The 23,294-nt window shown below is 42.5% G+C and overlaps 2 protein-coding genes across 3 annotated transcripts in view; both read right to left on the bottom strand.

Annotated features, from left to right (window-relative positions):
- Nucleotides 1-23,294, bottom strand: part of LOC124995607 (NACHT, LRR and PYD domains-containing protein 12-like) — a 1,019,357-nt gene that overhangs the window by 90,199 nt on the left and 905,864 nt on the right. The gene's annotated exons all lie outside the window — the stretch shown is intronic.
- On the bottom strand, nt 7,501-22,644 carry LOC124995615 (phospholipid phosphatase-related protein type 4). 2 transcript variants are annotated; one of them, XM_047568120.1, is made up of 7 exons: nt 22,310-22,644; nt 20,127-20,312; nt 16,587-16,716; nt 16,266-16,461; nt 14,089-14,146; nt 12,950-13,123; nt 7,501-12,704 (listed from the first exon to the last, which is right to left on the bottom strand). In XM_047568120.1, exons 1-7 carry the CDS (start codon nt 22,379-22,381, stop codon nt 11,010-11,012), a joined length of 2,511 nt encoding a protein of 836 aa, XP_047424076.1. In that variant the 5' UTR covers nt 22,382-22,644; the 3' UTR covers nt 7,501-11,009. The 2 variants fall into 2 exon arrangements, with proteins under 2 accessions (XP_047424076.1, XP_047424077.1); XM_047568121.1 differs by lacking the exons at nt 20,127-20,312; nt 22,310-22,644 and adding an exon at nt 18,628-18,684.

Below are 23,294 nucleotides of genomic sequence, written 5' to 3'. Positions count from 1 at the left end.
TCTCCAGCCATGTGCCTTAAATACCTCCTCTGCCAAACAATCGCTTCCACAAATGTGCCTCACACATGCAGCGTTTCCTTTCAGCTCTTCACACGTCAGTGTTTTCCAGTTTCCATTGATTATTCAGACGGATCAGATCGTTATCATTTTGTGATCTTCTGTTTCATGCCACATCAAGTCTGTTATTACGTTCACATCATCATCAGCTTTAGTCGTAGTCAGATATAGATCAGAGGTTGTTGAGGAGAGATGACTTTTAACAGGGAGATGAGCCACGTCTGTAGCTGAAACTCTTCTACTTCACTAAATAAAAACTCTTCTCCTTGGTTCTGTCAGGTTCTATCAGGTTCCTGTTCTTTCGTCCACCTCAGAGGAAGCTCAGCCTGCTGTTCCATCCGTGGTTTTATTTAGAAGACAGATTCATCTACTGAACAACACGTTGACCTCTGTGCTGCAGTTCTGGTTTGATAAAGCCGTTGATACAGATAACAGAGAGGACAATATTCTTTTCTGCCTCTCAGTGGCAAATCCGTCTGTCCTCGAATAAAAATAAGAGATTATTTTTACCAGTTTCTCTCCTGTCATCAGATTCCAAAACACGAAGGCTGAATATTCATATTTTTTGCAACCAGAAACATCTGGATACTAGTTTATTGGTGAACAGGTCGACTTCACAAACTGTGGACTAGTCTCTGATCATGTGACAATAACAACATGGCCGTCTCCATGAAGACAGGTGAGGAGTCCAGTGGGTCATCGGTTCATCAAGTGTGTGGAAATGCTTCACTTAAGATGAAGCCCATACTACCGTGACATGTCATCCCTGAAAAACAACTAAAGTACTACTGCAGCTAAAAAGAAATGCTAAGGCTAACGCTAGCAGAGCACAGCAGTCAACTTCACCAAACGTCCTGTGGTTCCAGAGAAAAGGAGGCTGCACATCAACTATTTCAAAAAGTTATTGAAGAAATAGCTGCTCCACTGTCCCATCTACCACCAGGCTGTGGAGGACGAGGAAATGCTACTGATGGTGCTGAGGTGCAGCCTGGTTTTATACAGGCTATACATATCTGCAGCTCACAGTATGGATTCAGGTCAACAACATTGATTTATTACTTTCTACTGAGTTTTTATCAGTGATGTCATCAGAGTTCGCTCAACAGTCGACTTCAAAGAATCTGACCTGGTACAACCTCTAGTGTATCCTAATGATATCGAAAGAGACCCAGTGTCCATGTTGATGTATTAATCCCGGCCTGTATCTGTGTGTGGTTATTTTTGGAACGCTTGCCTGTTGTTGGTGTGATGCCTTTTACAGTTTACTAGTGGACAAACAGTGGGCATCATAACTGAGGCATGTGTGTAGTGAATAATCATTCATTCAGGTCTGCAGCTCTGATCATTTCATTAATAATCGTCTGAGTCACAGTACATGATTGTTCTGGTATAAAGTTACTACAGAAGTACAGAACCTAAGTCCATATAACGCATATTTGACATTAGAGAGACGTGCTTTACTTTTGATTTCCTCTTTGTACCTAAAACCTTTATTTGGACATGTTGCCGTTGCCATGGCAACACCCCCAGTACATGGCTGGGAGACAAGGCAACGAGAAGACACCCCCGTCTAGATCCTGTTTTTCAGGGAGCATTCCTCGAGAATGTCAGATTAAAAAGGATATAATTGGACAGGATGATCACGTATGTAGCCTAGCTGACGGGAATCAGTAATGTATAGAGCTGCCATCTACTTTAATGTTATTGTCAGCCTCTTTCTACACATGTCTGTTTATCTCATGCAGTTTCTTTGCAGCCCTCACTTGAGCAAAACCTTTGAACAGCGAGTTTAATTTGGATGCTTTGATAATCTTTTAGTTTGTGGGTTTCCAGGTCTGTGTGACAGCGTTCAATTACAAAGAGAAATCTTACAAGAACATCTGAGATTCATTTGAGGTTAATCAGAGTTTCCTCACATGAAGACAGCTTTTACATGAGCCACATGCCTCTGCAACTTTTCTATATATTTTTTCAATTGCACTGATTTTCAGTGGCATTGCATCATTCTGAACAGATCTTTAAACAGTCCCATCAGCGATGCACAGACCTTTTACATCCTCACTCATTCAGTCGTTCACATCACATCATTTTCATCATTTCGTTATAAGCCTTGTTTTCATTGTCAGCACTCCACTTCCACTACAGGGCTTTTAGAGCTCAATCCTGTTCCCATGGCAACAAAAGTAAAACGCAGTGTTTTAGCTGCTTGAGTCTAAAGATAGAGCCCTCACGAGAACAGTTGGGCAGCCCGACCACAGTGATCAACGAAAACAGAGGAAGAGTGGCTACAGCGTGGACTAAAAAAAGTATTAAACTATTTCTAAATTATCATCACCTTTTGTTGTACAGGAGGATGAGAGAGCAGTCACACTGAACTATCCCTAAAATGAGCACTGGCTGATGGGACGAGGAGACACAGATAAAAAAAACCTGCTGCTACATACAAGACATGACACATGAGAGTTATCAAGATGCAACGGTGGCACAGGAAGGCAAAAACACTGAGAAAGATGAGAGTAAACTTGGCCTGAAGGATCGTTCAGAGTCTGCTAAACTCTCTAAACTCTTATGATTTAAAATGACATTCTGGATTTTACAGGGAGAGAATATAAAATATACAACAGCCTGAAAGTAAGAAATGTGTGTACTAGTTTTTCGATCCTGACCTTGAAATAAATGTTCCTACGGTGAAAGAAGGAGGTTTAAGAGAAAGAAAAGTGTAAAAAATGAAAGCACTGAATGATTACTCAGGCATTTACTACCTCCACTACTTTCTAAATTTTTGCTACTTGTGCAGTATGAACTTTATATGGACTCATCCCGATTCTATCTATCGTGATTCCACCGAGGAGAGAAAATGCACATTCCTCCAGTTTCCATCGTCCATAAATGTTTCCCAGTCAGTGAAGACGTGTGAGTGATTGAACCCAATCAAATTTGTTTAGGTGACTTTGAAGAACCAAACTGGATCAGACGGTTGATCTTAGATTCTTTGCTGGAAGTATGAAGAGCAGCAGGTGAAACTAATTAGTTGTGAGCATGAAAACATAAAGACAGAAGTCAAATAGCATCAATGATTTGTTTCCTGACTCTGAGTTCATACAGTATAAGTCCTGGATGGAGGACAGAAAGGCACCAGTGGTTCTGCTCTATCTAGCACTAACCTGTGAGGACGGCCTGGATTGTTGCACATCTCCTAAAGTAACTTCCTGAGCTGGAGCAGAACATAAATCTTCTGCTGGGCCTTTTAGATGACGGAGTCTGTGTTGAGTGTCAGTTTGGGTTCTGGGATCTCAGAAATCAGAGTATTTCCACCACAGACACTGCATCGTTGGACACGGTGATGGGGAGAAGTGATGGGGACTCCTCTTGAAGTCCACCGTCTTCCCCACATTTCTAAGTGTCCAGACCCAGGATGTCCATGGGTGCTTACTGAGGATGTAATGCATGTCCTTCAGGTGGGTCTACGTGAGTGAGTCAAAGGATTTCATGACCACTGACACCAGAGCAGTGGGTCATTTAATCCTGTGATTGTTGGTTTCTGATGACTGTGGAGCATTCAAGTAGTTTGCAAGATACAAGGAGCTGCATAAAGGTGAGAAGGTGGGTTTCTGAATGAGCCTGCACACATTTCTCTTCACAGACTCTACTTACTACTGGTGTAGGTGTTAGTAGGCACACAGGAAGGTGTTTTATGTCTGAGTCAGTGGCGGTGCAGGAGGCTGGTGTTGGTCTCTGTGGTTCTGGCTCCAGGCGCCACTCCACCGTGTGAAAGGCTGAGAGACTAACTCTGAGCTGACATCTGGTTGTTGCTCACTGGCATCAACACAGTTTGCCACCTGCAGCAGATCCTCTTCAAGCCCGTTCCCCTCCTCGACTCCCGGCTTGGCACATTGTTGACGTTGCCTGCGAGTAGCTTGGAAATGCTGTCCCGATGTCCACTGAGGTTCTATTCTAGTAAATTAATCTAGCTAAAATCTGAGCCAACTGGCATGTCGCCTCCCGTGGAGACCAGCCCGCTGCCCCAGCCAGCTCTGTGGGAGCTTGTGGAAGAGGCAGCATGGGGAGCAGGCTGGATGCCATGGAACTTGGCCGGGTAGAGTCCTTTCAGGGGTCTTTGTTGCTGCTATCCCTGTCATGTCCTGCCTCTTCCGCTACTCTCGAGGTTTCCTGTCTTTTGCTTGTGTGTATATTTGTTGTGCCTTAGCAGGTGCCAGCCATTGTCAGCAACTACAGCTTCAAATTGTGGGCTTCTGCTCCAACACACCCCCAGATCATTGTCTCTAGCTTCTTGGTAGACACTGTTCAGTCTTTCTATTTCACCGACCAAGACTCAGAACTTTAAAACCTGATCTTTTGCTGTATTTTACTCACAGATTCTCATTTTTAAACTCCAGTTTTCAGCTCCGTCCCGCTACCCTGGCTGCTAAGCTTCCTGCCTGAATGTCTTGAGCTCTACATCAAGCTCTGTTCCTTAAATAAATGTCTGAATAACTCTGCCCACCAGCGTTTTGTGTCCTTTTTAGCCACAAATCCTGACTCACAAAGACTAGGAGCTGTGCATGAAATAACACTATCCAAGCTATGATACAACTTGTGTCACACTTCTCTGCTGGTGACTTGAAAAAGACCCGGGCTTACTTCAGTGAATGTGATTTCCATTATTTATCACAGCCTCATGTCTTCCATTAGAAGGCAGCATTCCTTTAGTTGTCCATGAAGCTGTGGCTGTGCACCAGTTGAAGAGTCTGAAAACCTAGAAGACAACCAGGAAGAGAGGACGTCCTCCATGTCCTCCTGCCTGACGTAGAGCTGATACATAATACATCCACAGCCGCTCGCCCACTCACATTCTGTCCTGCAGAGGAACAATGTGTGTTGCTATGAGGCACAAAAGAGTCATTTTCAGCCGATTATGAAGACGTGACGAGTGCGGCTCTCATCACTCGACATGAAATTTAAAGAACATTTGAAGCTTTGTGTTATGTGAAATACCAACATTATATTTAGACGCGTTGAACACATTGCATTATGATAATATCCGACATGAGTTAAATTGGAGCTGCCGATGGAGGTGCTGCTTCGCTCTTTGGTGCAGTAGGAGCTGATATGTAGCTCAGTATTAAACCTCGGGTACTTTACTCTCTCTGCTCCCAAACAGTTAGTGACAAATCCACCTCTTTTCACGTCTCTCCTTAAATATTTGTCCTGGGTGTTTGTTTAGCAGCACAGATGCTACTGAATAATCATAATCAGCCGACAACAGGAAGCAGTTTGTTTCTGTGATGCTCCGTCTGTGCAAGGAACCTTCTGGTCCAGGATTATTTTCATTTCTTTATATATAAGATAATATTTATTATTTTTTCACGTTGTAATAAACCTTTATGTAAATGTATTGTTATTTTATTTTGGATTATTTTATATTTACATGGTCTTAATTGATCATATAAAGGTGAAAAATGCATAATACTTTATTTATCTTTATATAATACCTGAGAACATCAGATGTTGGTTCTAATGTTTGTCAGGTTTGGATTACACAAGGACAGGTTGTAGTTGGAATCTTGATGCACACTTAAAATGAAAACCCTGTAGTGAGTTGCTGGTGTTGAAATGATGTAACCGAGTCCTAAACAAGTCATAGAAAGATACAACAAACATGCTGAGCAAAGTTTTCTAAGAATGATTATTCATTGTCCTGTGTGAGGAGCAGAAATGGAGCAGGTCGTATTTTCACTGAGCTCTCAGCTGCTGATGGTGTTGGTTGCTGACATGCGCCACCTGGTGGTGGATGGTGCAAACTGTCAGCTGCGCGAACTAAAAACTCTTTTCTCTCTCTGCTGCTGCTGCTCCAGAGCAACATTATTTAAAGGAGTGAAATCTGTACACGGTTAAGCAATTTAAAAGAAAAAGACAGTTCATTTATTTTCATGCACACAATGTGGCTGCTTTAAGCTCGTGATGATTCTAAGGCCTCGTTCAGACCAAACATTAACATCTGTTCTCTAGAGTCCAGGTTAGAGTCCAGGTTTGAACACTGATCTGGTGTCAGTCTGCATGTGGAGGTGGTCTGGGACACATGTGACCTCACTCATGCAATGAGTCCTGGCAAAAGGGATTGTAACATCTTATCCTGTGTGTTTATGAATGCGAATAATCTGAACTTTCTCAACTCCACTCATCAGCTCCCCTACTGTTGCATGTTTGAAATAAAATTAAAAAAAATAATATTTTATTTGAATAGCTTAATATTGAATGCAAAATGATAATAATAATGTATATTTATAAATAGCCCTAGGCTGGGTTTAATATAGAACACATATAGCAGGTAGGGGGTCCCTACTTAATCTCAAAAAGATTAAGACCCCTGTCCTAATGGATGAGATACCTACAGAGTATCTAAATTAAATGTAAATTAAACGCAAGCTGAAGTAAAGTAACGTATTTATTAAAATAATCATAAGTAAAATACACAAGATTGAAATAGCAGCGTTGCTCTTTGTTAACACGCTGCTGTTGCCATAGTGACTCACATCTGTCATGTATTGAGGATGTGTTTAAGTTTTAAGCACATAAAAACTGATTAAAGAAACTAATCAAACAATAGGATAGGGAGCTTTAAAGCGCTGGTACTTTAAGACCAATATGGATTAATGAGAGGAGACGTCATCTCATTCAATCCCCTCATTTAACTTATTTTTGAACAATGTAATAAAATCAAAAAGAAAAAAAAAAGAATAAATGTAAAAAGGGAAAGAAAGTTTGAGGTTTTCTGTCAATGATCCTCCTTCATCACCAGAGGGCGTTAGAGGACAGAAAAGAATTGAATTGTTGAATGACAATTTCATTAAACTTACTTCGCCTGGTGGGACACACAACAACCGGTGGAGCTGATAAAGTTAAAGACAATCCTAAAAGACTCATTACTAATGAACAGGCGTCATTTATTCAGGTGATTTCTACCAGCGGTTGAATGAATGAGTTAATTTGCACCTGGACTCACCATCATTTCTCAAATCTGTGGTCTGGTGATAAGGAGGAAGGAGGATTAAAGGACTATATTATAGAGAGAATTTATCAGATTTTTGAAGTGATCTTGTTTGTCTTGCAGTGGACATCAGAAAAGGCCTGAAAAAGTCCAAGTGAGGTCAGAAAGGTAAAAGCTTTGATGCATTTTGGGCAGATTATTCTGTCACTATGGGTTTACCTCTGGTCTCAGGTGTGTAGTCTCTAGGGGTGGAGCATGCTACAGACATCTACTAAGCTAGAATCCAGGCTGCACGACAGAAAACCCAAAGCAGCAACACACGATAAACCCCGTTTGCACCGAGATCACGTTTTTACGCTGCCTTCACTCATTCATACATGATTGTGATTCACTGTGTGTCCCTTCGCGCCTGCTTTCTTTTACCTGAAGACAATGATGAAGAAAAACAGGCTTCGTTTCATTAACAAACATTTATTCCAAATGTGTTCAGGTCAGTGTCCTCTTCTTCTCTGACGGCTTCAATTAGTTTTAAAATAAATCAATAACCATCGAGCTGCTTTTCATTTTAAACCGTCTCTAAATTTAAGGTTTTTATTTTATTTTATTTTCTTGCTGCATATTATTCATACATCTGATCACAATATATATATATATATAATATATGTATAAAAAACAAAAAAGTAAAACATTAATTAATCATCCAGAGACAACACAAGAGTATAAACATGCAGAGAGCATCCATTCACAGTTCCACTTTTACCCGTGTGTCACTTTCCACTTCACATTTAAGTCGGACTCTAGATCAGACGTGAGGAAGCATGGATCACATTAAGGCTTGGATCTAAAGAATTTAACCTGTACATCATTAATATTTAATTTTACATCAGGTGTCGTCACACAGGCCGGTGTCTGGTGCTAAACATAAATATGTTCTGATTCCTCAGCTGCGTTGCATATGATACCATTTACTTTGGCAGAATGTTAAGATGAACTCTTGTTCTTTTATGATTTGCACAAAATCTTAATTTACCTTATTGCTCAATGGCGTACAGCTCCGTTGTTGTTAGAACCTAAATCACCTTTTATAGACAAATCCACAGATCCTAATTCCACATTTTAAGTGTTAACTACCATATGCATTCTACCTGGATTACTTTAAAAATGTTTTTCTTTTGGGTTTATTGACTCTTTTAGCTTTTTTTTTTTTTTAAGTTTTGCTTCTTAGATTATGTAAGAAAATAGGAAAAATAAAATAAAACCAGCCTGTAACAACTGCCATAACCTGAATGATCAACAATACATACATACATAAAAAAAAGAGATTGTCATATAACTCTCACTATGAAAGGCAGAAATACAGAACATACCATTAAACACCTCTGTACATTCAAAATAAAAACACATTTATAGTGATTGACACTGTAAAAAAGTGACCATGCTATTGTTACTGGAATACAGAATGAATCTTGTACAATAGAACGTCAGCTTGCGATACAAATATTAAAAAGTACATCTCATGACATATATTATTTTCCAATATATATAAAAAAAGAAAATCTAGTTTTCAATGGTCACGCTACTATTTTTTAATCGTAGTTTTTTTTTTTTTTATAGCAGTAGTAGCAGAAGAACAGGCAGTGTCTCGTGGCTTCTACACAGTTTGATACAGAGGGTAAAATCGGGTCTGGATGAACATCTGCTGGTAGAAACATCACCTCATAAACACATGTTCTGTTCAGCAAAGTCACAGACGTAAAGAAGAGTTTCAGTTCAGGATTCTACGATGGTGATCATTCTTAAAAACTCAGCTTAAAATATAAATAATGACATGTTAGTTAAAATAATCCAAATTATTCTCCCAGTAGGAATAGTTTTACGTGGAGGATTGTAGTGCACATGCTCAGTGGGTCCAGAAACAAAGACGTTTAAAGAATTCTGCAAAAACTAATAAACAACTCGGCTTAAAAACAAGTAAATAAATAAATAATGAGGCTTTAAATCATGTAAATGATAGAACAGGGTTAATGCGCGTCTCCTCCGAGATTTCTCCAAACAAGAGTTTCAGACTAAAAACCAGTAAATTTGTGTTGTTCCAACTAAAATGTGACCAGAACAGTTTAGTCAGTATCAATAGTTGAGACTTTCCAGTCAGTTCTGTCATTGATCTGGACTGGACATGTGTTAGTTACTGACAATAAATAAATGAATCTGTTTTTAACATGTTTAAAGATGAAAAGGATCAAACTCTGACTCAAAGTAGTTGTTGCTCTTGTCTGTGTTCATCTAAAACCTTTAGAGTTGTGCTAGTTCTCAGTTTAAGCTTCAACTGAACCGAGAACCAGGAAGAAAACCTCAAGAACAAGTTAGAACAGATGATTAAGATCATTTAGGAATTAAACTCTGAACCAGGAAGAAGGATAACTTGGTAAAGAACATTTAATCTTTAAGATTACAGTTTTTGCAGCCACATTTAGTCAGTAATATCACTTTATAATACGACTAAAGTACTATAGTGGTGTATATTCTTGTTGAAATGCTACACTAAGCACCTGCACACGTAGGCTACAAAGTTCCAGCTGGATGTGCTACGGTGAGAATCAAGTTTAAAGTTAATATTTCTAACTAAAAGTTGGTTTTCATATCTAAACAAAGAGAAGAACACCTCCAGGCTCAGAATGCTGGGACAACGCAATGCTGATCAGCTGTAATTATTACAGCTTCATCTCTTCTGTTGTTGTTGTTTTTTTTTTCTTTTTTAGATTTTCTATTTACTGTTGGTTTAATGGCTCTAAATACTGGAATATCCAGCTGTGAGTGGCACAACCTGTGATCATTAGACACCATGAGTAACAAATAGGATCCCAAATGGACCTGTAACATGAGTTAGTTTTTAGTTTATCCATCTTTAAATCAGTGCACATGTATTATGACATAAATGTTTGTTTGTTTTTTTGTCCCACATTTAACCTCTGAGGGGCTTATGTACATTACATTTTTTTAATAAATGTATTTTTTTAACACAGTTTTTCAACTTTCGTGATAAAGATTTGGAAAATGCTCTAACTGCTACCAAACAATGTGTATAGAAAAATGCATAGATATGTTTTTTTTTCTGTTTCAGAAAGCTTTTGTACAATGGTAATAACTGCTTAAACACAGAATCAGTGTCTAAATGTTGCTTTGAATCTAGAACAGACTGAAACCAGCCAGGAAACGCGACGTCAACCATTGCACTGATGTTTGGAGACGCACTAAGACTAACACCGCGCCACTTTGCTGCTTTTTTTTTGTGCTATCGAGAAGGAACTGGCATGGATAAGTACAGAATACAAAGATTGAGGGTTTGGGTTTACAGTAGACAAGGTACAGTAAACGCTGATTTCACAGCATATTCCACTTGAGAGCTACAGGAGGAATGCTAAGCACACTTACGGTTTTCTGTTGAATATGTGGTTTCTGTACAGAGAAGAGACTAAATATAAAACCTACCTCTGTCGCGTAGTAATGCCATAGTCTTTGTAAAATACTTCATTCTCTATCTATTACAGTATACACTATGTTGTATTAGTACGTAAATAGTATTTTGCGGCGTAGCACCCTTTTAAAAGCATGTCGGGTATTTACAGTGCAGAGAAGTAAACATTGGTTTCGTAGCTATCTACAGTTTAGTCATTTGCTACAGTTTGAACAGGACTGTGCTACTTTTTTTGTGATTTTTTTTTTAAATTTTTATTTTAATTTTTATCCAAAACATACAGGACTGTAAGAAAAAGGTGGTCCTCTCACCGAAGTGTCGGCACAGTGTCAACGTTATACCATAGGTTTCCTTAGGAGTGACCACGAAAGAACACAGTGATTAGTTCAACAACATTTAAAAGGTTGTGCTTTAGTGGAAACATGTACAAAACTCATGCTAAATAAAATGTTGATATGCTGACTCCAGGGACAGGTACCGTGGTGCTGTTCAGTCCTTGAAGACAGGAGTCATGGATGTTCCCTTGTAGAAAACGTTCAGAGCGTTGTCGGGGCTGTTAGACCTCTCTGGAATCAGGATGACGTTTCCTCCTTTTCTCCTTAGCGTGGACTCTCGGCTGGAGGCAACTGAAGTGGTTTCTGATGCAGTCTTCCCTCCTCCTCCTCCTCCTCCTCCTCCTCCTCCTCCTCCACCATCTCCAGATCCAGCTCCGCTTCCATCCCCCGGTGTCACCCTTATGGTGGAGAGGCCCTGTGGGTGGAGCCTCTGCTCTGACTGGCTGTTGCTCTGGGTGTGGACGGTGACGATCGGCTGGGTGCTAACTGTGGCAGTAGTGGTCACGATATGATTGGTTCGCTTCCTGTCGAGGGGAGCTTCAAGTATGGAGTCTGAGCTTTCAGAATCTCTGTTCAGATCGTTCAGCTCGAACGACTGCCTCAAACTCCCTCCTCCTCCTCCTCCTCCTCCTCCTCCAGCTCCAGTACCATGATCCAGGGACCGCCACCTCCAGGATCCACTTCCGTCCGTGGACACAGCTTGCATCAGGGGTCTTTTGTTTTCAGGGTGGGCGTCCACTCTAACAATTGCCCCGGTGCTCCCTGAAATGCTGCCTGTGGTGCTCCCCAGAGAGCTGGGCCCGGGGGTGCCGGGGGGGTCTTGATCAGTTAGCGTCCTGAAGCGACCAGAGCCCTGACAACTCCCCGTGGTGCTGCAGCCTATGCTGCTCTCATCCAAGCTCTTGGAATGGGACTGCAGCAGCCCCTGATGCTTGGACATGGCGATCACATGCATGATTTGTGGCTGGGAGTTCTGTCCGTTTTCATTTGTCCTGCAGGCCGCCGTCTTCTCCACCGCCCTTTGCCAGTTAGCTTGAGCTGTGCAGTTTACTGTGGCCATCCCCTCACTGCCCTCCCCACCCACTATCCTCTGGGACGTGCTGCTGTTGTAGTTTTCATGAGCTTCCTCTGGGATGTGGACCAACTGTGAGGACCCAGGTCTGGACTGCATGGACATCCTGCCGCCTCCAGCAATGCCGCTGCAGTTACTGGGCAGAGTGGTGCTGGCGCCTGTTGCTAGCTTGGACAGGTAGGCGTGGCTATCAAAGCCTCCGTTCACGCCCATAGCTGTTGGTTCAGAGTTGGACCTGCGCTCCATGCTGCCGTAGTGGTTCAGGTGCTGGGAGGACTGGCCAGATGACGAGTCTACGGAGGAGGAGAAGGAGTCGGGGGCCTGCAGGGAGCACTTGTGGCTGTTGTTCTTACTCTTCCATTGAGACAGAAGCTGCTTTGAGCGGCACGACTCCACGGAGGAATGGTGGAGGGTGGCGGCGTGGCGTCTGGCTGCTTCCTCGTAGGCTGCCATGGCCTGGGGCGTGTGCACCCGAGGAAGAGTGTGGCTAAAGGTCACCATGCCATCTCTGCTGGGGGGGCTGTGGGGGGATATTACCTCCACGTTGGCGCTGCCGTGCTTCAGGCCGTCCTCAGGCCTGGGCTGCTGGAGGCCTCGGTGGAGGAGGCCCTCTGAGTGGGAGGTGGGAATGCCGTGCTCGCCAGCTTTCATTTGCAGGTGATGGAGGACGGCTTGCTGGCTTATGTGGGGTAAAGAGCAAGGGGGGTAGTGCACATGGGGAGGGGGGCTACAGGTGGCTTCCTCACTGGACTGAAAGTTCCCAACTGCATACAAACCCTGGCAAAGACACACAGTCATCATGGACACTTCGTAAGGGCTGTTGGTTTTACTTATGTCTAGAATCTATTAAACTTAACTTACAGAGAACCTGAAATATACATAAAGTTATAATTCCATTGAGCAACATTATTTAGAATCAAGTGTCTCATGTCTCGTCTCAGTCGTATGTTCTTTAACCCAGGTGGGTTAAAACGTCCTCTCTGAATATGAACCAGGTGAGGCATCGTACGCCTCGCTCTTACCAGGTAGACGGCTACACCTCCTCCAAGCAGGAAGCCGAGGTAAACGTCGATGGCGTGGTTCTTGTATTGAATAATCCTGGTCAAACCACAGATGATGGCACTGATGACGAAGGAGAAGACCAGCAGGGGCTTGAGTAGCTTGGATGAGTCCGTCAGTGTGCTGTTGAAGTACATCTGTCCACACATGACACACGAAATGATCAGCTTTTATTCTGCTGTATACAGACATAAAGACACCGAGCAGCTGGTATTCATCTGGAGTTTAACAAGTTATTCTCTTGTATAGTTCTTTATCAATATGTATGGGATGTTCCCTGGTCCAAGTGCCGGTTCTGTGTGCACCTTGTTATTTTAAGTCGTGTCTTATCTGCTCCCAAAGTTGTGTTGTTTGTACTTTGAAGTTTAACACAGATGCTGAGACTTGAGTTTCTAACGTACAGTGTGTCATAGATAACTCACGAACAGTCAGATGTACAAGCTAGCTCTGAACAAGAGGGAGGAGGGGGAAAAGAAAAAAATCTAACACATCTCATCCATCTCCTCGTCCTTCATCATTTCATTCCTCTGATGGTTTGGAGCTTTTTCTCCCGTGAGTGTTTCTTAATGCTATGTAGAGACATCTTGACTCTGAACCCAAACATCTGACAAAACTTTATGACACATCCTTTATAATTATTAAGCGAAAAGAGGCAGATTAAAACTTCCCCAAATCACAGGGATGCTGACTATCACTGGATGAGATTATTACATATAAGTACTAGAGGACCCAGATGAAACTAAGTCCCATCAGAATCAAATGATGATCAGTCCCTGGAGCTGAGCTGGTTCCACCTGATCAACAGTGTCGTGATTACTCCACAATGTGTCTGACTACAGTTCTTTAAATGCTCCATACTCTCCTCTTGTAAACTAAGATACGTCAGTGATCCTGTTCTCTGACTCTCTGGAGGTTACATCTAAGGCTGAGAACAAGCAGCAACACAAACACACAGAGTGCGTCTGTATATTCTGTATTCTGCATCAACTGTCCTGTATTAATCTGCTGTATACAGAAATAACAGATGAACAACCTTTTCGTATAAACTGGACATTTTAGAGAGATTCCTCATGGATTTGCTTGGTGTCACGTGTTTCCTTACCGAAACATAGACAGCAGCGAAGGACGCGAGGGTTGCATGTTGAGACGGAAAGGATTTCCTGCAAGAGAACAAAGACCAGGAATTGACATTCACATCTGTGAAGCAGAATGAGATAAACCGACATTACCAAACCAAGCACTTGGTTCAACATTTGAACATTTTTATGTTGTAAATTTCCCATATAGGTTATAACATCTACAGAGTGCTATACAGTAATAGAGTACATTGCTGGTTGCTACAGAAGCAGAGTGAACATGTGGCACGGTTTCTCTCCGAGCTCCGTCTAAATGACCTACTTACAACAACTCCTGATATTCCCTCCTCCAACCAGCCCCCATCTTCACTCTTGACTCTGCATGTATGAATAAAGAGTGTCTTGGTGGATTTGTGCAGCCGTACGTGTCTTTTTGTGTGTTTGCAACATCTGTGGAGTCATACAAATTTAATTCAGATGTGAGAACCTGTGATGGTCCTGCTCCTCAACGAACTGACCCACTTTCAGAGCTAAAAATAACCTCCATGAACATGATTGCATATAATATGCATATATTATTATTACTACTTTGTTTATATAGTATCAATGCGCATAATATGTCAATACTTTTAACCACTGATGAGTCATATTACTGTGTAAGGACATCCCGATCAGACTCAGACAAGAATGATCTAGTTATTCATTTCAGGTCTGTCATGAACCAAAAACCACGTCCTTGTTTACCATTTATCAGACTTAAGAAGTGCAATTAACCTCGTGAGCCAGACTACTATAGATCCACTTGCAGTTTGGAAGTCTTCATCTACATATTTTAGCCAAACTCTGCTAGTAAAACAGGTTAATAAAACCCAGAGCGACAAAAAAAATGCTGTTCTGCAAGTGAGACTCCCACAGAGAGGTGAGAAGAAAGTGTTTATGCCAGCAGCAGCAGCAGGTTATATTTAGAGAGTCTGCAGCCAAAACTACGTGGGTCAGACCTAAACTAAACCTAACGCGTCCTCCAACAGGAACACACGTGAAGACATGAGACTGGTTTAGAATAGAGACGAGATGAGATGAGACGACGCTTCAATGGAAAAATCTTCACTGAGGCATCACTGAATGTGGAACTTCTTAGTCGCTGTAAATGTACAGTGCACTATTACATCGATCAGCCACAACATTGTGACCACTGACAGGAGAAGCAAATAACATTTAAACCATCTTATGACAATTCAGTGTTCTTCTGGGAAATGTTTGGACCTGGTATTCATTCATATGGTTGTTACTTAGATATGTAGCACCCACCTAGACCAGCCCAGACCAGGGCCCCTCAACCCCATAGCGATGACACTCTTTGATGGCAGCAGCCATCCCCAGCAGGATGACACACACAAACACGTTAGGAACAACTCAGAAAACATGACGAACAGAACAAGCTGTTGACCTGGCCTCCAAATTCACTAGACCAAGACCAGTATGAGACCCACATGGATGCATGCATTGGACAGCCTGTCCACCAATGCAAACATGAGCTTCCTGCAATCTGCATGAAGGTGGTGACTGAGAACCTGGGTGTCAGCTGGTTCACAAAGGTGCTTCTGATGGTGTCGCTGTAGATCAATCGCCAATCAGCCCACACGACACACAGGCCCAAATCTGAGGGCCTGCCAGATGAAAAGGACAGATTGTAGTCTTTTGCATGTCTTTGCGTGTTCCATCACTCCTTTCCTGTTGCTGTTGGCTAGGCTAGTTAGCTGGTGTCTCTTCTTGTTAATTGCTAGTTGGTACATGTAGCTGACTGCTAGCCTCCTGGTAAGTTTTTCAGTTGGACTATGTGTTTTCCCTCAGATCATGGCACAAGGGATTGTAACATCTTATCCTGTGTATTATTAAGTGTTTAACCACTTTCTGTTGCTCAGTCTGCGGATGTCTCACCTGTTGCCCACCCTGAGTCAGCTGACTGAGTCTCTCCTGAGTCTGTCATCCCTGGGTTAGACCTATCAGCCAACCTCCAAACAGTTCACCCTCACAGTCCTCCTCAAACGTGTCCCTGAGTTCACCCCATTGGTTGCCCTCTGAGTCACAGCAGCACTTGTGCTTATCTTAAGATCTGATCCCTACTTAACTTCTGCACAACAGCTGTGGCCTCTTTGAATAAGGTTGTATTCAAAACTTCATTAAAACTTGTTTTACTGCTCACCTGCCCTGGTTGATGGCAGCAGGGTCGCCCCCCGAGCAGATATCCTGAATAACGTAGGGGTTCTGCTCACAGCTGACGTTGAGTGTGGTGTAGTTGGGTTTACACACAGTGAGGAAGTAAGGTGTTGGGTAGCCTGTCATCAGCTGAAGGATGTCAGTCAGGAGAGCAGTGGCACAAAGACCGAATGCATGAACACCTGGGACAGAGGTGGAGTACAGTCAGGAAGCAGCAGGACATGCAGGCGGATTCAAACCACATCTTTATAGATACAACAGTCTATGTGAGCTCTCAGAGAGTAGAGAGGAAACAGAATGAGTGTACCAACGAAGCGGATGGCTCTGCGTATGAAGGAGTTGAAGTTGCAGCCGGCGGCGTTGATGTTGGCCTCTGCCCCGGACCCAGTCTTCCCCCGAGACAGACAGCAGAACAAAATGGCCTCTCCAATCATGATCTGTAAAGACAATGACAGCGGTGTTACAGGTCTTTAGTGGGTGGAACAGGACAAGAAGAAACCTGTCTCCTCATTGTGTAATCTGTATTCAAGCCAGCAGATTGTTTGCATTGTTAATATAATATTCTTTTACATCCTCTAAGGAATTGGTTGAATCCTAAATGATAACATGTGAGTCTCAGGACGCTGTAGCCTGCAGAGATTGGCTGCTGGGTGTGGGCAGTGTTCCACAAGCCCGTCTATCTATGGCCCACCAAACTCTGGTCTGAGCCAAGGAAGCTCCTTTCTAAGCAACACGCAAAGGTTCAGTCCTCCAGTGACACAAGGTGTGGCAGCGGGACAGCTGGCAGTCTGCAGAGCAACTCTCTGAGATGAGATCACTGCAAAAAGTGGAGGAAAGGATAAATAACGATATCTAGGCTTTGATAGTGAAAGGCGAATGATGGACGAAGAGCAGAAAGCAGCATTGGTGACGGCCAGAGAGAGGGATTAGGAGAAATTAGCAGAGGAACTGACAGATAAACCAGGATTTATCTGAGACATGTGTTCCAGATTTTCTCTTGCAAAGCAGAAACTGAAATGTCTTTTTTTTTTCTCCTCTTTCAAGGATTCTGGTTTTGTTCTGGATATAAATATTTAGTCAAACAGTAAAACGATAATTAACTGATAATTAATTGGCAATATCCTAATATCCTGAGACACGTGACTCAGTGAGAGGAGCCTTAACCGGACGCATTTTTCTTCTATTGTTCATTTAAAAGCAGCATCATGCTCCCACTGGTCCTCACTGGCCGACTAATATTCTGCCTTAGTCTGAGCGTTCTCGTTATCCAGGTCAGTGTAGCCTGAGCCCCACAGCTGTTAGTAGCCTACTATCAACACCTAACCCTGCTATGATCTGTTCTTTAAATACTGTGGTGTAGAGGAGGCTAGGACCTTTATGCATATTTACAACTATTAGGTACAGCTGAGACTCTCAGTTTTAATTTGCTATTCACATCAGATTTTCAGAGGTTCAAATGTAACCGGACAAATGATGCTTGAATGAGATCAGGTGGAAAACTGATTTTAGGGAACGTGGAGTGTCCTCAAATCCACTTGGGTTCATTTGCGTGCATCGGTGCAGAGAGTCCACCTCTTATTCATGGATTCTGTTTAGAGTACATGTCTAAACAGAATAAGCACTGGTCACATAATGGCACTGGAACACACTGTGGCCCATGAATCATGTTACAGATGCTGATGCATATTGAATCTTGAGCCGTACCAAACCTATTCGTGAGATTTATGAAGGGTTTACACCATGTGGTTAACCCAAAGTATTTATTCCCGTGAAGTCTTAATGTGTTTACTACCTGGGGAGTGTTCTTCACTTCCATGGAGGTTATAAGGGGATATTTCTTAATCATGGAACAGATTTTAAAAGATCAACCAGTGGCAACCTCACCTGTTCTTTTTTTTATTTTTTATTTTTTGGAGAATGCATCAAACTTTGAATTGAGCACTTGCTAATGTCCCTGCAACATCTCCTAAACACTCTGACCCTCTAATATGATGTAAAAATGATGAATGGACATCTCACACTCGTCCATTAAACTAGCTTGTTTGTCATGTGTATACATTTCTTAAAAATTCATACACAGTTCAGTTGATAATCTAAGACTGAATCAAATCTGAGACTGTACTTCAGGCCAGTATATATTATACAGTATAACCACGACTTGAATATGTCTAACATCATGTTAGAGGTCATGAATATGTCTATATGTCCAAATGTCTATGGACCAATGACATTGTGTTATGGATATTAGCTCCAAGTTAGATTCATATGATGAAGTAAGAAGTCAGACACAAAACCAAGTAGCAGCAAATAATGTTTCAGAACTGTGAAGCTATTTACAAATATTTTACCGTTATGACAATAAGTTTATCTTGGTTTAAGCGATGATGAAGTTAAATAAGATTCTGTCACAACGTGTAGCATAGAGTTAAGACCCAAGCATAGGACACAGATGAGATAATAATGTTTAGGTTAATGAAGACTAATGGTTCAGGGAAGAAAACGAGATGCAAAGTGAGGAAAGATTGATCCAAGGAACCAGGAGCAAGTGAGAACTAAGAAAACAAGGAAACAACAGGAAACATGAACAAGTAAATTCAGGGTAAGACAACAGATGAATGAACACAGGGAACGGCAGGACTATTTATAGACTGTGAGACTAATGAGACACAGGTGAGACTAATGAGGGTTGAGCACATGAGGGGAAACCAATCAGATAATCAATGGAGGGAAAACTCAGGAAGTAAAGCAGGAAACAGGGAACACAAAGAAAACCAGGCAGAATGAAATGTATGGTTGTGTGTTTGTGTGAAAGCAGTACACAAAATATGCATAGCTCACGTACTGCAGCACAGTGTCCATGATAATTAATAAAAGGAGCTCTGGATGCAACTGAAACATTTCAGGCTGTAGGCTGTAAAACTGTCAACATAACAACAACGACATGAAAAATATCTGTTCCATGGTGAAGAAAAACACCTTCACAGCATCCAGAGCATTGATTTACACTCGACAGGAGGAAGACACACATTTAATTCTACTAAATAACAGAGGGTTCATGGCCCATCATTCATACAGCTCACGAATACAAGCGAAGGAAAGTAGAAACTCTCTCTACCCACGATGAACTGAACACATCTCAATCTCAAAAATGTGGAATCAAGGTAAAGTCAAGCTCAAAAGAAACAATATCGACCATTTAAAGTCTTTAAACTATTTCTCAGGCCACACATCCAGCCTGATTCTCTCTATAAACTGACTGACTCATCTAGCTCTACAACCATCTCATCATGTCAACTCCTTTGCTCTACAGTCACAAGAGGTAACGCCATGATGAAGTGTTCCTTCCACTGGTCAAACTGAGACTAGAGCTCTAGAGACATGGGCAGTGGCATATTTTGAAGTTGGGTGAAGACTGGTATCAAAAGTAGAATGGGAGGTAGAGCCTTCAGCTATCAGGATCCTCTCCTGATGAACCAGCTCCCAGTTTGGGTTCAGAAGGCAGGGAACCCTCTCTACTTCTAGGGTCAGGACTAAGACTTTCCTCTTTGATAAAGCTGATAATTAGAGCTGGACTCAACCATCCCTTAGTTATGCTGCTACAGACCTAGGCTGCTGGAGGACGATGCACTGAGGACATGTCCTCTATTCTATTCTCTGTGGCACCGAGCTCTTATCCTCTAATTTCTTCTCTTAGTAATACTCATGCAGTTTTGTGCTTCTACTGTTCAGCATGATAATTGCTGTGTGTCCCTCTGACTGTCTTCTTCTGTCCTTCCCCCATGTCAAGGAGCAGAGTGGTTCCAACGTGACTATGATACAGCAGTCGTGTGTCATCGTGGACCCTTACTGTGATGGCGGGTCCGGCGAAGGCCAAGCTGAGCAGCATCAGCAGCGGTACCACCTCGTGGTTGGGGTCGATGTACGGCAGGCTGAGACTGCGGTCGTGGCAGTTGAAGCCAGACTTGACCGGCTTGAACACATCCGTCCACTCGAGGAAGTACAGAGACACCACAGACGACACCAGGATCGGCAGCTACGAGAAAATCACATCACAAAGTTCAAAGTCATAAACAAAAGGAGCTCCAGCAGATTGTCTCTGTTTAGATTAAAGGGTCCAAATGTCCCCATGAGCATCTGGTTCAATGACCGTGTTCATTTGTTAATAAGGACTGAGGCATGGGAAGTCTTTTTTTTTTTTTTTTTTTATGACTGCAGGGTGAGGATGGTGCTGAGGGAGATGCAGGAGCTGCCCTTATGAATTACTGCTGAATGACCTCCTCATCCCAACAAACAGAATGAGAAACAAGCTCATGTTTATTATAAAAGACCCTCAGAAGTGAAATAAAAAGTCCAAAGTAACTGACTCTGAGCAGAGTCCAGCTGGTTGTGTAAAGGGTTGTGTTAGTGTCACTGTACTGTGAGTCAGTGGTGGTGTATTAGAATATACACATGTTTTTTTTTTTTTTTGCTTGTGCCGTCCGCCTCTAAAATAGAAGACAAAGATGTTTCGAAGCTACAGGAAAGTGGTTCAGGTTTATGTCAGACCTAAAATATTAATGAATATACCTAAACTACTTCCTACTGTAGCTCCCACTGAGCTGAACTTCAACATTTACTGTACTTCAGCCAAACCGGTCCTACATGACCTGGCTCTAAAGGCAACTTCTATAATTTTGGGCACAGAGTTCAGATTATTACCTGATAACCCAGGAAGCATCCACAATAATGAGGAATTTAAATAATGTAAGAAGTGAAAACTGTGTCAAGATCATTGATAAACACCAGATCTACACAACACAATAAAAACAATAAAGGATATAAAAATGTATGTATGCATAAACTTTCATGTAAAATGAAAACAAGAATTTTAAAAACTCATTAATACAAAATCCAGTCCCTCAAAATAAAGGTTCAAAGAGAAACTTCAAGATGCATCTGTCTTTCTTTCTAATAAAATTGACATCATCCACCTCTCTGGCTGGGCTTAACAGCATCAGTGTCTGGACTATATAAAATATAATATGTGTAAAATACAGATGTGATGTTGTTTTGTATTAAAATGTCGCTCCTACATACACTGAATCACACAGATTTTCAATCAACTACACTTTTAGTTTCCAAGTGATACATCTCTTAATGCTGGGATGGTTAGAGTTCCTGTCTTCAGTAGAGTGGAAGTGAAGCATTTAGAGACTTTCTGAATGTTATAGGAATAAAACCGAGCTTAATCAACCCTCATACACAAACAGTGGCTTCAGTGATTTAAAACGAAGGCATGTTAAATGTAGTGAGAGAGCAATGACGGTCAAATGAAAGATTCTCTCCAAACTAAAACTAAACGGATGGAGTCACTGGGGGAGGGATCTATGGGGACGCTGCTTTCCTCCACACAGAATTAGAAGCAGATCTATAATATATGATGTCAGTTTGATTGTCGAGCCAAAGGCCAGTGGTGAATTAGAGCGTGCATAAAGTGCACAGAAGGGGAACAAGTGACAGTCATTGCTGGCTGCATGCGACGAGCACTCTCAGCTAGAACTGTTTTCACAATGAGCCTTTAAACCCAACGCTCCTAAAAACAAAATAACAAAATATAAGAGCACAGGATTATCTTATCTTGTAATAATTAAGGTGGGTTTTGTTCTGGTCTGATCTGACTTAGTAAAATGTGCAGAAACAAAAATGTCCTGAGTCGTTTTAGTTTTGTTGGTGTCTGCTTCTGGTTCTGAGTTCTGTTCCTGTGTGGTGCTGTGTGCTGATCCACCAGTGGGTCTGTTCCCCTGTCAGCTCGGCTTCACTGTGGGGTCAGCTAACACAGGACACGGGCCTTTCTACACAGGAAATATATAAAACGAAAGCACCACAGGGGCTGGAGCAGCGAGGGTTCAGCCTCAGGAGAACAGGTGGCTGCTACACTGCACAGGTAGAAGTGGTGTGATGTGATTGATCCCAGATCAAGTCTTTTATTGGGATGCTGACAGAGGCTCGTGTGCCTTTGATGGTGTATGTAGGGCATCAGATGCATCTCACCTCTACAAAGTAGAAACAGGGTAACAGGCTGACGCTGTCTTTGGTCAGGATCCCCTTCATCCTCGCAGACATGGTCCCTCTCTCCAAAGGTCCAAACGGGTCCAAGACGTGACGATCGAGGGACGACTCCGAGCGCTTCCTGGCGTCCTGCCGGGATTAGGAGCGCTCCATGGCGCCGCGTCAGGCTGGATGTGCAGGACGACCAAGACCCGGACCTGCACGACCCTCTAACTCTGCTGCTGCTGCTGATGCTGGGAACCCCCGGGCTCGGTTCTGTGCATGTCTCCCTGTGAGCTGTCAGGTCCACACCGGAGCCTACGGACCGAAAGAGGGAGGAGGAGGAGGAGGAGGAGGAGAAGGGGGAGGAGGAGGAGCGCATGCGCACGGAGTAGGACGCTTTGACAGCATCGTATTTGTGACAATGCATGATCCCGCTGCCACATAAATATCTAACATATGTTAAATCTAATCTTCTCTGACTGAATGATGGTCTCGTGTTCAGGATTTTCTGTCTCGACCTTGGATTCGTTTCTGTTTTTCTCCTCTTGAGGACAACAGCGCCACCACGCAGAGGTCACATTACATGAACACGTCTTTATTTTCCACACATTTGCGAGGTTTTACGTCTCACTTCAGCCATTAATAAGGTCGCGCCAGGTGAAGGGGGAATAATGGATGAATGGAAATAACACCAGCCTTGTATGTGGGTTCTTTTGTATGATTATGGTGAGAGGAGGAGTTTTGTTGTTGTTGTTGTTGTTGTTGTTGTTGTTGTTGGACTTCCAGGACTCACTGACCCAGTTAGTTCTGGCAAAATATAGAGGACAGTTTTCATAATTGCTTTGCTTTTGTCACATCACGTGGTTGCACTGCTGGTTCCTACTGTATGGACTAGTAAATGGTTTGGGGATGATTCTCCAGACTACAGAATATGAGGTGACTGTAGACCGACCGACTTCCATCAACCTCAGACTAGATCTGCTGG

This window comes from Mugil cephalus, chromosome 18 (assembly GCF_022458985.1).
Source record: "Mugil cephalus isolate CIBA_MC_2020 chromosome 18, CIBA_Mcephalus_1.1, whole genome shotgun sequence".
Lineage (NCBI taxonomy): Eukaryota > Metazoa > Chordata > Actinopteri > Mugiliformes > Mugilidae > Mugil > Mugil cephalus.
Note: the sequence above shows the minus strand (reverse complement) of the source record. Positions and strands in the feature narration are given on the sequence as shown.